General features: G+C 44.8%; 1 protein-coding gene across 2 annotated transcripts in view; it reads right to left on the reverse strand.

Moving 5' to 3' along the window:
- EVI5 (ecotropic viral integration site 5) overlaps positions 1–10,724 on the reverse strand; it is a 279,600-nt gene extending 268,876 nt beyond the window's left edge. For both annotated transcript variants that reach the window (XM_025357086.1, XM_025357079.1), the window contains exon 1: positions 10,670–10,724. In XM_025357086.1, the coding sequence (XP_025212871.1) occupies positions 10,670–10,720 (51 nt within the window). In that variant the 5' untranslated portion in view covers positions 10,721–10,724. The remainder of the gene's footprint in view (positions 1–10,669) is intronic.
- Between the last annotated feature and the right edge of the window lie 2,395 nt (positions 10,725–13,119).

Here is a 13,119-nt window from a genome sequence, read left to right on the forward strand (position 1 = left end):
GTCTCACTCTGCCATTCAGGCTGGAGTGCAGCGGCATGATCAAGGCTCACTGCAACCTCGACCTCTCTCGCTCTGGTGATCCTCCCACCTCAGCTTCCTGGGTAGCTCGGACTACCAGCATACACAACCACACACAGCTAATTTTTGTATTTTTAGTAGAAATAGGGTTTTGCCATATTGCCCAGGCTGGTCTCGAACCCCTGGGCTCAAGTGATCCACCTGCCTCTGCTTCCCAAAATGCTAGGATCACATGTGTGAGCCACCGCACCCGGACCACCTGCACATTTAGAATTGTGAACTTTTTCTCTATACTTCAATAACTTAGTTCTAAGATTTATTTAACACAAAGTTCTCAGAAATCTTAAAGTTATCATTTTAGAACAGAAAAAAAGAGCTTCTGGGCCACACCAGAAGTGCTCACGCCTGTAATCCCAGCACTTTGGGAGGCTGAGACGGGAGGATCATTTGAGGTCAGGGGTTCAAGACCAGCCTGACCAACATGGTGAAACCCCATCTCTACCAAAAATACAAAAAAAAAAAAAAATTAGCCGGGCGTGGTGATGTATGCCTGTAATCCCAGCTACTCGGGAGGCTGAGGCAGGAGAATATATCCAGCCTGGGCGACAGAGTGAGACTCAGCCTTAAAAAAAAAAAAAAAAAAAAGGAAGAAAAGAAAAGAAAAAGAAGGCCGGACACGGTGGCTCACACCTGTAATCCCAACCCTTTGGGAGGCCGAGGTGGGTGGAACACGAGGTCAAGAGATCAAGACCATACTGGCCAACATGGTGAAACCTCGTCTCTACTAAAAATACAAAAATTAGCTGGGCGTGGTGGCACACGCCTGTAGTCCCAGCTACTCGGGAGGCTGAGGCAGGAGAATTGCTTAAACACAGGAGGTGGAGGTTGCAGTGAACCAAGGTCGCCACTGCACTCCAGTCTGGCGACAGAGCGAGACTCCGTCTCAAAAAAAAAAAAAAAAGAAAAAAGAGCTTCTGGTACACTGGTGAAATTCTACTAACAAAATTTTAATACAAAAAAAAGTTACTAACATATATCAGCTCTGAACAAAGATTAAAAACTACCAGCAGATCACTTCTCTTTAACTTCAGTAAGCACTGAAATTCATTCTTTCGGCAAAGAAAGGAGTTTATTATTCAACACTGTAACCCAAAGAAAAGATACCACTTCAAGAAAATACTTCTTTTCAAAAGCAGCTCTACCAGCAATAGATAGGAGGAAAGCGAGGAAACCATTCCAAAAGGCTTGATTAACTCTTGGGTGAAAGGACGCCAAATGAGATTATCTAAGAAGCCCCAAAGACAGACAGACACAGGGAAATCAAAGCAACTCTTTGGAGTGCAAACACCAAACCCACAATCCAACCTACCGGATATCCTGAGGTTAATTTGAGGCTTGCCCCACAGTCACAAGGTGATTCAGGGATGGCTACAAACTCTCCTCAAGTGCATCCTGGACCTGGCACATCTGCCTTGCCCATCACCAGCCTGGAGACACGCCATGCGCAGAATCCCGGCGGCCAAATAAAGACGCCAACTTTGCAAGTCAGGGGCGCGAGCGCTCTCTCCCCTGAAGTCCCCAGAGGGAACCGACTTCTGGCCTCGAGGGTGGGGTGCAGGGTCAGTGTCCTCCACGGGATTTACGAGGACGTGCCCCCGAAGCTGCTCCGTCCCTCCACCGCCCTGGGACGCCACAGTTAGACCCGCCGACGAGTTTCTTCCCCAGTGCCCACGAGAAGGAGGGCTGCGACCTGCTGCGGCGGCGACAGGCGAGGAAGCGAGTGCAGGGAACTTAGGCCCTGGCGGGGCCGGGCGCGCCCGCCCCGCTCGCGCAGCAAAACTTGCGGCGCCCCCGCCCGCCGCGCCTCGGCCCAGCTGTACGCCAGCGGAACACGGACTCACCGCCCGCCCGGCCTCCCGGCCTCCCGGCCTCCCGGCCTGGCGCGGCGCCCCTCACCTTGGAAACGTTGAGTAGACTTCGCCGTAAACATTAACTTCCCATCCAGCCGGCAGCCGCGCCGCCGCGTCTCAGCGCCTCGGCCCCGCTCCTGGCTCCACGGGTCGCCCGTCCCGCGTTCCCAAAAGCACCACGCTCACTCAGAAGCTCAGGGCCGCCACGCGACCCTCACCTACCCCTCCCGGTACCACCGCTGTTGGAACCGCCACCAGCCCCTCGCCTGCCGGCCAGCTGGCTCCTCCGGGGTCCGGCCCGGCCGCGTCAGGAGAGCCCAAGGCGCAGGCGCAGCAGGGCCTTAAAGAGACCCGGCCGCCTCTACCGCAGAATGGGTTCGAGCAGGTTAGGGGCCGGGCGGGCAGGCAGAGAAAAGGAGAAGGCGAAGGGATTGGACGGAGTGCAGCAGGGGCGGGGAAATCCCTCTTTTCCCCTCCGCCTCTTTCAAAGCACCAGCCCTCAGCCCTGCAAGTCGCCGACTTCCCCCGCCACTTGAACCGCCCCTTCCATGTTAAAGCGGTGGAAGACACACCCCCTCGGGGGCCCGAAGCGACCCCGAGCTTAGGACTGCAGGCCTAGCGCTGCCGCACTGGCCCGGAGCCTGACTTCCAGGCCCTGGGCACGAGGTGCAGACGCGCAGGCTTCGGAAGGCAGCTTAGGGCACTCTGAAAAACAATAATCAACGTGTAAATGACACTTGTAATTGTAATGTACTCTTCCACGTCTCTACGCACTGGGTTTATGCAGACTCCTGCAGAACATGGGCACAAATATGTAAGATTCAGCCGGGCAGCCCTCCAGCATCAACGAATTCTTAGAAGGAAAATACTTCGTTTGGGACAGAAACAGCCTATTCTGGTCCAGGGAAAGCAGGCAAGAAAAATTTAAAAGGCAATACAGATACTTTCATTATACGTTTGGAAGTGACAGCCAGGCAGGCCGGGCGCGGTGGCTCACGCCTGTAATCCCAGCACTTTGGGAGGCCGAGACGGGCGGATCACGAGGTCGGGAGATCGAGACCACCCTGGTTAACACGGTGAAACCCCGTCTCTACTAAAAATACAAAAATTAGCCGGGCGCGTTGGCGGGCGCCTGTAGTCCCGGCTACTGGGGAGGCTGAGGCAGGAGAATGGCGTGAACCCGGGAGGCGGAGCTTGCAGTAAGTGGAGATCGCACCACTGCACTCCAGCCTGGGCAACAGAGCCAGACTCCGTCTCAAAAAAAAAAAAAAAAAGGAAGTGACAGCCAGGCGCGGTGGCTCACACCCGTAATCCTAACACTTTGGGAGGCCAAGGAGGGCGGATTGCCTGAGGTCAGGAGTTCGAGACCAATCTGGCCAACATGGTGAAAACACCGTTTCTACTAAAAATACAAAAAAAATAGCCTGGCATGGTGGCGTGCGCCTGTACTCCCAGCTACTCTGGAGGCTGAGGCAGGGGAATTGCTTGAACCACGGAGGTGGAGGTTGCAGTGAGCCGAGATTGCGCCACTGCACTCCAGCCTGGGCGACAGAACGATACTCTGTCCCAAAAAAAAAAAAGTGACAAAAATTGTAATAATTAGCAGCACAAGAAACTCCAAAAGTATTGGTCTAGAAATTAGATATCCCTAGTTATTTTCTAATTTAAATTTATAAGACAGAATTCGCAGATGGGTTTCCACTGAACTAAGCATTTCAAAAAAAAAAAAACAACTTTTTTTTCAACAACATTAGGAAATACCAAGAAATAGGAAGTAAAGCCATGCCCTCCACCCAGCTAAAAACTTTGAAAATTTGAAATTTTATCTGAGGCAAATGTTTGCATAACTTTAGGTTGCGCCATTATTTAAAGAAATTTCAATTAACAGTTTTATTGCAACTGAATCCTTGTGTAAGAAAACTAAGACACATCCTTGATAATGTACCTCTCCCCTCTTATATTCCATCCGTCAGCAAATTCTATTGGTTTTTACCTTACAAATGGTCCTTGAATCTGTCCTCTCATATCTCCTCCATCACCACCCTAGTCTAGCCTACCTTTACCTGGGGAGTGGGGGTGGAAGGATTACTGACCTAGTCTTCTTGTAGTTTACCCATATCCCTTTTATCCCCTCTCTAATCTCAACACAACAGCAAAGTGACTTTCTCAAAATACAGTGTGACCCTGTCACTTCCCAGCCTAAACCACTTAAACACCTTCCCATTCTCTTAGAAAAAACCCTCCTAACTAACCAAGCCCTGAATGGCCAGGTGCCTTGCCCACCTCTCCACCTCTTCTCACTGCTCAGACCAATTCTACCCTGCTCTCTGTGCTCCAGCCACACTGGCCTCTTTTATTGCCTATTTACCAGCTTCCTGGCCTCAACAGAGCATTTGCTCATGCTTTGCTCTGTGCCCGGAAAGTTCCCCCAGTCCTCATCCTTTGACAACGGCTCTAGTATCTCTAGTATCCACCTCTGAGAAGCACCTTCTGACCTCCCTACGGTGGTCTCTTACTCCTTTCACATCGCATGAAACTGTAATTGGGTGGTTATATTGGTGAATTTTTTACTATTAGCTCCGTAAGTCCAGGATTTGATTTTGTTTCATGGTTGTATTTTCATATTTGTTAGATATTTATTTGTTCAGTAAATGAAAATTATAGATGCTAGAACTTAAACTAAATTTGGCATAAAGTCAGAGAGAGGTAAAATGTCCCAATCTGACATTTGGAATCAGAATCCAAAAACTTCAGTTATGTTAAAATTGATTGGCCGGGCGCGGTGGCTCGAGCCTGTAATCCCAGCACTTTGGGAGGCCGAGACAGGCGGATTACAAGGTCAGGAGATCGAGACCATCCTGGCTAACACGGTGAAACCCCGTCTCTACTAAAAAAATACAAAAAACTAGCTGGGCGAGGTGGTGGGCGCCTGTAGTCCCAGCTACTCAGGAGGCTGAGGCAGGAGAATGGCGTGAACCCGGGAGGCGGAGCTTGCAGTGAGCTGAGATTCGGCTACTGCACTCCAGCCTGGGCGACAGAGCGAGACTCCATCTCAAAAAAAAAAAAAAAAATTTGATTTTATATCATTTTAGCTGGGTTGTCACAAGATTCTTTGGGTAACCTTTAAAACAGTTCTCAAAGAGCCTTTTTGTAAGCACCTGAATTAATAATGGTAAGACATGGGATGGCCCACATTAAACTAATAACATTGTTTGCTTCAAGAGAGGACAACTGAGCCAAGCACAGTGGCTCACGCCTATAATCTAAGCACTTTGGAAGGCTGAGGCCAGCGGATCATTTAAGATCAGGAGTTCAAGACTAGCCTGAGCGACATGGCAAAACCCCATCTTTACAAAAAATACAAAAAAAAGTTTAGACAGGTGTGATGGCAGGCACCTGTAGTCCTGCTACCTGGGAGCCGAGGTGAGCCTGGAAGGGTGAGGCTGCAGTGAGCCATGATCGTGCCACTGCACTCCAGCCTGGGCGGCAGAGAAAGATCTTGTCTCAAAACGAGAGAGAGAGAGAGGAAGACTGGGTGACTGGTGGGTACCTGTGGGAAGGAGATTTTTACTGCATGCCCAAAAGGTTTAAAATTGTACCTTTTTTATCTTAAAGTGTGTGAATTATCTATGTGAAGATAAATAAATGACACAAAGTATGTAAATTATCTATGTGAAGATAAATGACACAAAAGAGTGTCATACTGTTCCATTTATTTGAAATTCTAGAAAAGACAAAATTAATCTGTGGTGAAAAAAATCATAACAGTGGTTCCCTGTGGCAGGGAATTGACTGGGATGGTACATGAGTGAAATTTCTGGGTGGTAAAAATGGTCTCTATCTTGATAGGGATGTGAGTTACATAAGTATATTCACTTATCAAAAAATATGCAGGTAACATTTCAGTGAATGTAAATTTTACCTTAAAAACTATAAAAAATAGTGGCCGGGTGCAGTGACTCACACCTGTAATCCTAGCACTTTGGGAGGCCGAGGCAGGTGGATTGCCTGAGCTGAAGAGTTCAAGACCAGCTTGGGCAACACGGTGAAACCCCATCTCTACTAAAATACAAAAAAAAAAAAAAAAAAAAATTAGCTGGGCATGGTGGTGTGTGCCTGTAATCTCAGCTACTCGGGAGGCTGAGACAGGAGAATCACTTGAATCCGGGAGGTGGAGGTTGCAGTGAGCCGAGATCACACCATTGCACTCCAGCCTGGGCGACAGAGTGAGAGACTCCATTTCAAAAAAAAAAAAAGTAGGCCAGGCCTGATGGCTCATGCCTGTAATCCCAGCACTTTGGAAGGCCGAGGCAATGGATCTCAAGGTCAGGAGTTCAAGACCAACCTGGCCAACATGGTGAAACCCTGTCTCTACTAAAAATACAAAAAAATTATCTAGGCATGGTGGTGGAGGCCTGTAATCTCATCTTCTCAGGAGGCTGAGACAGAGAATTGGTTGAACCCGGGAGGTGGAGCTTGCAGTGAGCTGAGATCGTGCCACTGCACTCCAGCCTGGGCAACAGAGCAAGACTCTGTCGCAACAGCAACAACAACAAACAAAACCATAAAAATTAAATAAACTTTTAAAATCTAATAGCTAACACCTGGTCGAGCACTCAACATATATGGGTATTAGCTAAGGCTATACATACACTATTTCGTTTAATCCTCAGACTGCCCTCATGGGGTAGGTATTATTATCATAACCCCCTTGCATATGAAGAAGCTGAAATTTAGTAAACATTAAATAACTTGCCTCAATCTATACCCCTGGAAAGTGGTGGCAGAGCTTTGAACACAGTCAGTTGAACGCCAGAAGTGGTTAAACATTAGGCCCTATAGCACTTCTCTGAAATTGTAATATTTTGATTTATATATATTACTCATCTACTAGATTAAGAGCTTCATGATGATTGAAATCATATTTTGTCTTTTTGTTTGTTTGAGGTTTGTGGTTTCGTTTTATTTTATTATTTTAAAAGACTGGGTCTCATTATGTTGCTCAGGCTGAACTTGGACTCCTGAATTCAAGCCATCCTCCTGCCTCAGCTTCTTGAGTAGCTGGGACTACAGTCACACACCATCACACCCCATATTTTTGTCTTAAGCTTCTCAGTAGTCCTAGCACTTTGCGCAGTAGCTGTTCAATGTATTTTGAATAAATGATTAAAAATAAGCCTGGTGTTGATTTTATTGGTACAATTTATATTTACATATGTAATATTCATATCATATGCTTTTATATATTCGTATGTGTGTATATATATAATTTATACCAGCTTAGCACTGTTGTGCTTAAGTGCCTGAGATGTATCTCAAATGCATAGGCCGGAGGAGAGAAGCTTGTGTCATTAGCTCTGACCCCCAAGCACTAACCCTGATTTACCCCTTTCTTTCACTTGCCTGAGCACATCAATTTATTTGGTGAAAGAGCTTACACTTTAACATCTCACTGAAATAGCTCATTCTAACCGAAGAAAGAGCTAATTCTGACCTCCCACGAGTGCTTGAGCATTTGCGTAAGTGAAATTCCACTGTGTGAATTTCACCCAACACCACCTCTGCTCCAGCTCCTGCCACTCTACTGCTCATACCCTGGAACTCCACATGTGGAGTAGAAGACTGAGGATGCAGGGAGGATGCAGGGTGCAGTGGGCAGTAGCACCCTCCTCAGATAGCTTTTCTTTTTTTTTTCCTCTCGCTCCGTCGCCCAGGCTGGAGTGCAGTGGTGCGATCTCCATTCACTGCAAGCTCCACCTTCCGGGTTTACGCCATTCTCCCGCCTTGGCCTCCCGAGCAGCTGGGACTACAGGCGCCTGCCACCATGCCCGGCTAATTTTTTGTATTTTTAGTAGAAACGGGGTTTCACCATGTTAGCCAGGACGGTCTCAATCTCCTGACCTCGTGATCCACCCACCTCGGCCTCCCAAAGTGCTAGGATTACAGGCGTGAGCCACTGCACCCGGCCCTCAGATAGTTTTATTTGCGGTAAATTCAGTCAGCAATTAAAAGTTTTCTATGTTCTAATACTGTACACCCTTAGCATTGATTTGGGTCACTGTCTGGGAGGGGAACCCCTCTAAACCTGGCAAGGGTTAAACCCTGGAACACCATGCTCTAAACTGCCAAAGGTGTTTAAGTCAGTCATGTTAGCTCCATTGTTCACAGAAAGGAAATGCAAGGGAGATACTCCTCTGAATGGCAAAAACAACCCAAGGTACAAAGAAGGAACTCACCAGAGAAGTCAAACCCACTGGTGAGCAACATTCCTCCTTCACCCTGGGCGCTTGTATTTGGGAGCTTTTTTAGAGAACCAGACCATCTCAGTTACATTCTAGGATTGCACTAACACAGCAACCACTAGAGACACTGGCAGCATGTGACTATTTACATTTAAACTTAAATTAAGCCAGGCATGGTGGCTCATGCCTGTAATCCCAGCACTTTGGGAGGCCAAGACAGGAGGATCGCTTGAGGCCAAGAGTTTGAGGCCAGCCTGAGCAACATAGTCAGACCCCATCTCTACGAAAATAAAAATTAAAAACTTAGCCAGGTGTATTGGCACAACTGTAGCTATTCTGGAGACTGAAGTGGGAGGGTCACTTGAGCCAGGAGGTGGAGGTTGCAGTGAGTTAAGATCATGCCCCTGCATTCCAGCACTCCAGCCTGTGTGCCAGAGCGAGTCCCTGTCTCAAAAATAAATAAATTAAAAGTTCAGTTTCATAGTCACACTCACATACTTCAAGCACTCAGTAATAGCACATGTGGCTAGTGGCTACTGTCTGACAGTACAAATATAGAACATTTTCACTCATCAGAAAGTCCTACTGGTAGCACTATTAAAGTAAAAGGAGACATAACACTCCATTTCAACTCCTACTGATGTTCAAAACTGTTTTGTTGTTTTGTTTTGTTTTTTAAATGAAGGTTCACAATGAAATAGTGACAGCCTATCTTACTAGGCTCGTTACTTTCTACAATATGAATCTGAAAGGTACTCAAATAAAAAGCTATAGCCTCCATGCACTGGGGTTATAAGAATAGCTTTAACTTAGCAGGGCATGGTGGCGTGCACCTGTAGTCCCAGCTACTAGGGAGGCTGAGGTGGAAAGATCACTTGAGCCCAGGAGGTGGAGGTTGCAGTGAGCTGACATCACGCCACTGCACTGCACCGCACCCTGGGCAATAGAGCAAGATCCTGTCTCAAAAAAAAAAAAAAAAAAGAATAGCTTTAACCTCACCACTTTAACACTTTACCTCCACCATATTCATTCTTTAGAAGACCCTGACATCATCTTAGGAAAGAACATTATTAAGAGACACACAATTCTGTTTATCTCTTGATACTTGTGCACAGGTAGAGACTAGATCTGCCATGATTATGGGAAAGAACAAGCTCTCTGGCCGTATAGCTCAGACATCACTTCTATATGTGATCCTACACATTAACACGGTCAGCCCAAAAAACTTTTGAAATTGAGCCACCAGAATGGGACATCAATAGTGTGCCAGTTCCTACCCACCAAAAGGAGAAATTCATTCATTTCTTGACTTTCCAAAATACTTGTTTTAAAGCAAGATAAAATTTGGTGGAACTAGAGTTAGTAATTCCCCTTAAACTATCCAATTATCTGGGAACTAGTAACTTCTACATTAATACAAGTGACTAGACTGTGACCTAAAATTTCAAGTGTTCTTGCCAAAAATGTGATCAATCCCTTTGAGCTCTTCGAGCTCCAATCTTCTCATTCATAAACTGGAGATAATAATATCTACTTAAGCACTGAAGTGACAGTTAAATGGAATAATATATACCATGTGTATAACAAGTATCCAAAAATAGTAGCTATTGTAATTACTATTTTCCAAACCCACAAAGTACCAATGTGCAAAAACAAAAAGACGAATAAAAAAGACTGAATTTGAAGAATCCTGATTTTGACACCTGCTAATAGTCTGCCTTTTAACTCTGTAAGCTTCAGTCTCTTCATCAAGCAAATAAAAATAAGAGTCCCAATCATAGATGCGACGTGAGATGTGTTTTTATTCCATGTGAAATTGTCTAATTAAAGCCAGGTACAAACATTAGCTAATGTTAATTAGCAGTCTCTCCCACCTCCACCAAAAAAAAAAAAAAAAAAAAGGATGAAGTGAGGAAACTATTTTAGAAACATGATACTTTACAGAAAAATTAATGTAGCTTTTATTATGAACTGTGTTCCCAAACACGACGGGAGGCAACACTTCTGAAATCATTATTGAGAGACCATGCAACCATCAACATTGTCACCAAATAGAGTTTGTGAACAAATGCTATGGTAACCAGTCATTTTCTTCTTCTCCATATGAGAAATTTGAAGCCCATACAGACACGCTAGGTCTCCTCTGTGAATGTATATTCAAAGAAACATAAACAGCAGCCAATTACTGCTAGGAGAGAATTGCGACAAGTGTTGAATTACAAAAAGCCAATTACTAAAATACCTTTCTTGCAGGTGTGGAATTAAACCTAACACTTAAACCTAACACTTCATAAATTTTGTTCATCACTCGAATGGCTGCAATACAATGAGATAACAGTCTTAAAATAAAACTGAAGAAATGTTAACAAGCTGTTCCTGTGTTTTGAAGATTAAGCGAAATATATAAATCCTAACTCAATAACAAATTGCTTTCTGTTACAGCAGTTATAAATTTTTATAAATTTTAATATAAAATCAAACATTGTTTTACACATTTACCTGTTTCCCACTAGGGTTTCTAAAGGCAGCAGTCATTTTGGTGGTAACCATGATAAGCAGAGAATACAGGGAGACTGGGGATTTGAATTGAATTTATAGCTGACTCATAGGGAGTGTTAACGACATTGCCACTGGGATCCACCCATTTAACACCCTTTCAGTTCCACCTTATACACTTGTTAGGTAGTAGGGAGCTGGGAATGTGGAGGACTAGGAATGCTGAAATCAAAGCTTTTTTGTCTTAGGTATGCTAATTGATTTTGGTTTTTCATTCCTTCTTTTCTCCCCTCCCTCCCTCCCTCTCTCCCTTCCTTCCTTCCTCCCTCCCTCCCTCCCTTCCTTCCTTCCTTCCCTCTTCCATCTTCCTTCTTCTGTCCCTCCTTCCTTCCTTCTATGACTTGATTTATCTCAGAATGACGTTATAATTGTTATTGTGTTTGAGTGCTGATGCTGAGGCATTGGTTAGAAACTTCTATAATTAGGTGTTTTCTGACACAAGACAAAATTATTAATTTGGTAGAACTTTCCTCTTTGGCTTTTTTTTTTTTTTTTTTTCACTCGTTACCTGAGGTTTTGGAATTCTGCAGGCTATATTGTGTTCTATTAATGGATGTTGCAGTTGTGTTACTCAGGGGCTATTGAGAGTTTACTATGCAATACAGAAGCAAGTAATAGGCCGGGCGCGGTGGCTCAAGCCTGTAATCCCAGCACTTTGGGAGGCCGAGATGGGCGGATCACGAGGTCAGGAGATCGAGACCATCCTGGCGAACACAGTGAAACCCCGTCTCTACTAAGAAATACAAAAAATAGCCGGGCGAGATGGCGGGCGCCTGTGGTCCCAGCTACTCGGGAGGCTGAGGCCGGAGAATGGCATGAACCCGGGAGGCGGAGCTTGCAGTGAGCTGAGATCTGGCCACTGCACTCCAGCCTGGGCTACAGAGCGAGACTCCGTCTCAAAAAAAAAAAAAAAAAAAAAAAAAAAAAGAAGCAAGTAATATACCTCACAAGTGATATACCTTGTGAAAGCTACCTAAATAGAGAGAAAGCCACTTCTTCAATTCTTTTCTAGGAGATCTGATATATTGGTTTTAAAGGATTACCTCTCTCATGATGGCTTCCATTTTGTTTTGTTTTTTAAAGATAGGGTCTCGCTATGTTCCCCAGGCTGGCCTTGAACTCCTGGGCTCCAGTGACCCTCCTGCCTCAGCCTCCTGAGTGGCTGGGACTATAGGTGAATACCCCCATGTTGCTGATGGCTTATGCTTTTAAAGCACTTACCATAGCTGGGCACTGTGGAAGCGCTTTTCATCTATCATCTCACTTAATCTTTATCATAATCCTATTGTTATCCCCATTTACAAGTGAATCCCCAAGCCAGTCACTAAGAATGCTGAATTTATTTGCTCCTTCATTTATTCACAAATATATTAAAGATAATCAACTATGTCAACTACTTTCCTAAGAGCAAGGACAGTAACTAACATTTTCAGCTCCTACAACATGTCAAAAATAATGTTATGTGCTTCCACATGAGGTAACTATTATTTGGCCCATTTAAAATACAGGGAAGCTATGCCTGGTCCAAAGTCAGATCGTTAGTGAAAGAAAAAGCAAAAATGCAAGCATGAGTCTCTCTTGACTACAAAACCTGTATCATTTGGAGTTACAAAAATGTGGTACCTGTGTTCACACTCTAGTGTAAGAATGTGTAGTATAGTATAGAAGACAAACATATGAACAAGTAAATGAACAATAACATTATATGTTCTGTTGTACCAAGATATAATATGGTGGGAACATATAGAAAGGGGAGTACCTATGACTGAGTTGTACTATTTTTATTGTCCATACCCCCTTCCATCTTTTTCCATTAACAGGTATAGATGCCTGACTCAAATGAAGCCAGTCACATTACCTTAACTGCCTGATCATACTGATTGATTCAAGGGGTCAGGCCTGGGAGAATCCTACCCTGGGGTTTTTCAAACCAGAGCTGGAAAAGTAAAAGCCCTTTGCCCTCTCGTTATGAAGCTGTAAGGATGAAACTCTAAGGAGATCCTGGCTATACTCAGAGAAGCTAAATGAGATGGAGAACATCCTGAGGATATTAAAATCCCTGGTTCTAGTAATCCTGCCTTTCCTAAGCCTTTGCTGTTCTAATCTTTCTTTAATGCTGTGACCACCCCCATAACCTTCAAAGGAAGGAGAGAAGGAGGAAGGGAAGGAGAGAAGGAGGAAGGGAAAAGGAAAGAAGGAAGGACTCGTGTACTCATCAAACATTTTTTTGAACATATCATACCAGACATTGTTCTAGGCACTGGAAATAGACACATGTGGTAGCCATTCTCTGATTTGACCATGAATGATCCTTGCTTTTGACCCAATGATCCTCTTTGCCTGTTATTCATTTATGTATCCATATGTAATCCCTCCTACATCGAATAAGGCTT

The sequence above is a fragment of the Theropithecus gelada genome, chromosome 1 (genome assembly GCF_003255815.1).
Source record: "Theropithecus gelada isolate Dixy chromosome 1, Tgel_1.0, whole genome shotgun sequence".
Taxonomy (NCBI): Eukaryota; Metazoa; Chordata; class Mammalia; order Primates; family Cercopithecidae; genus Theropithecus; species Theropithecus gelada.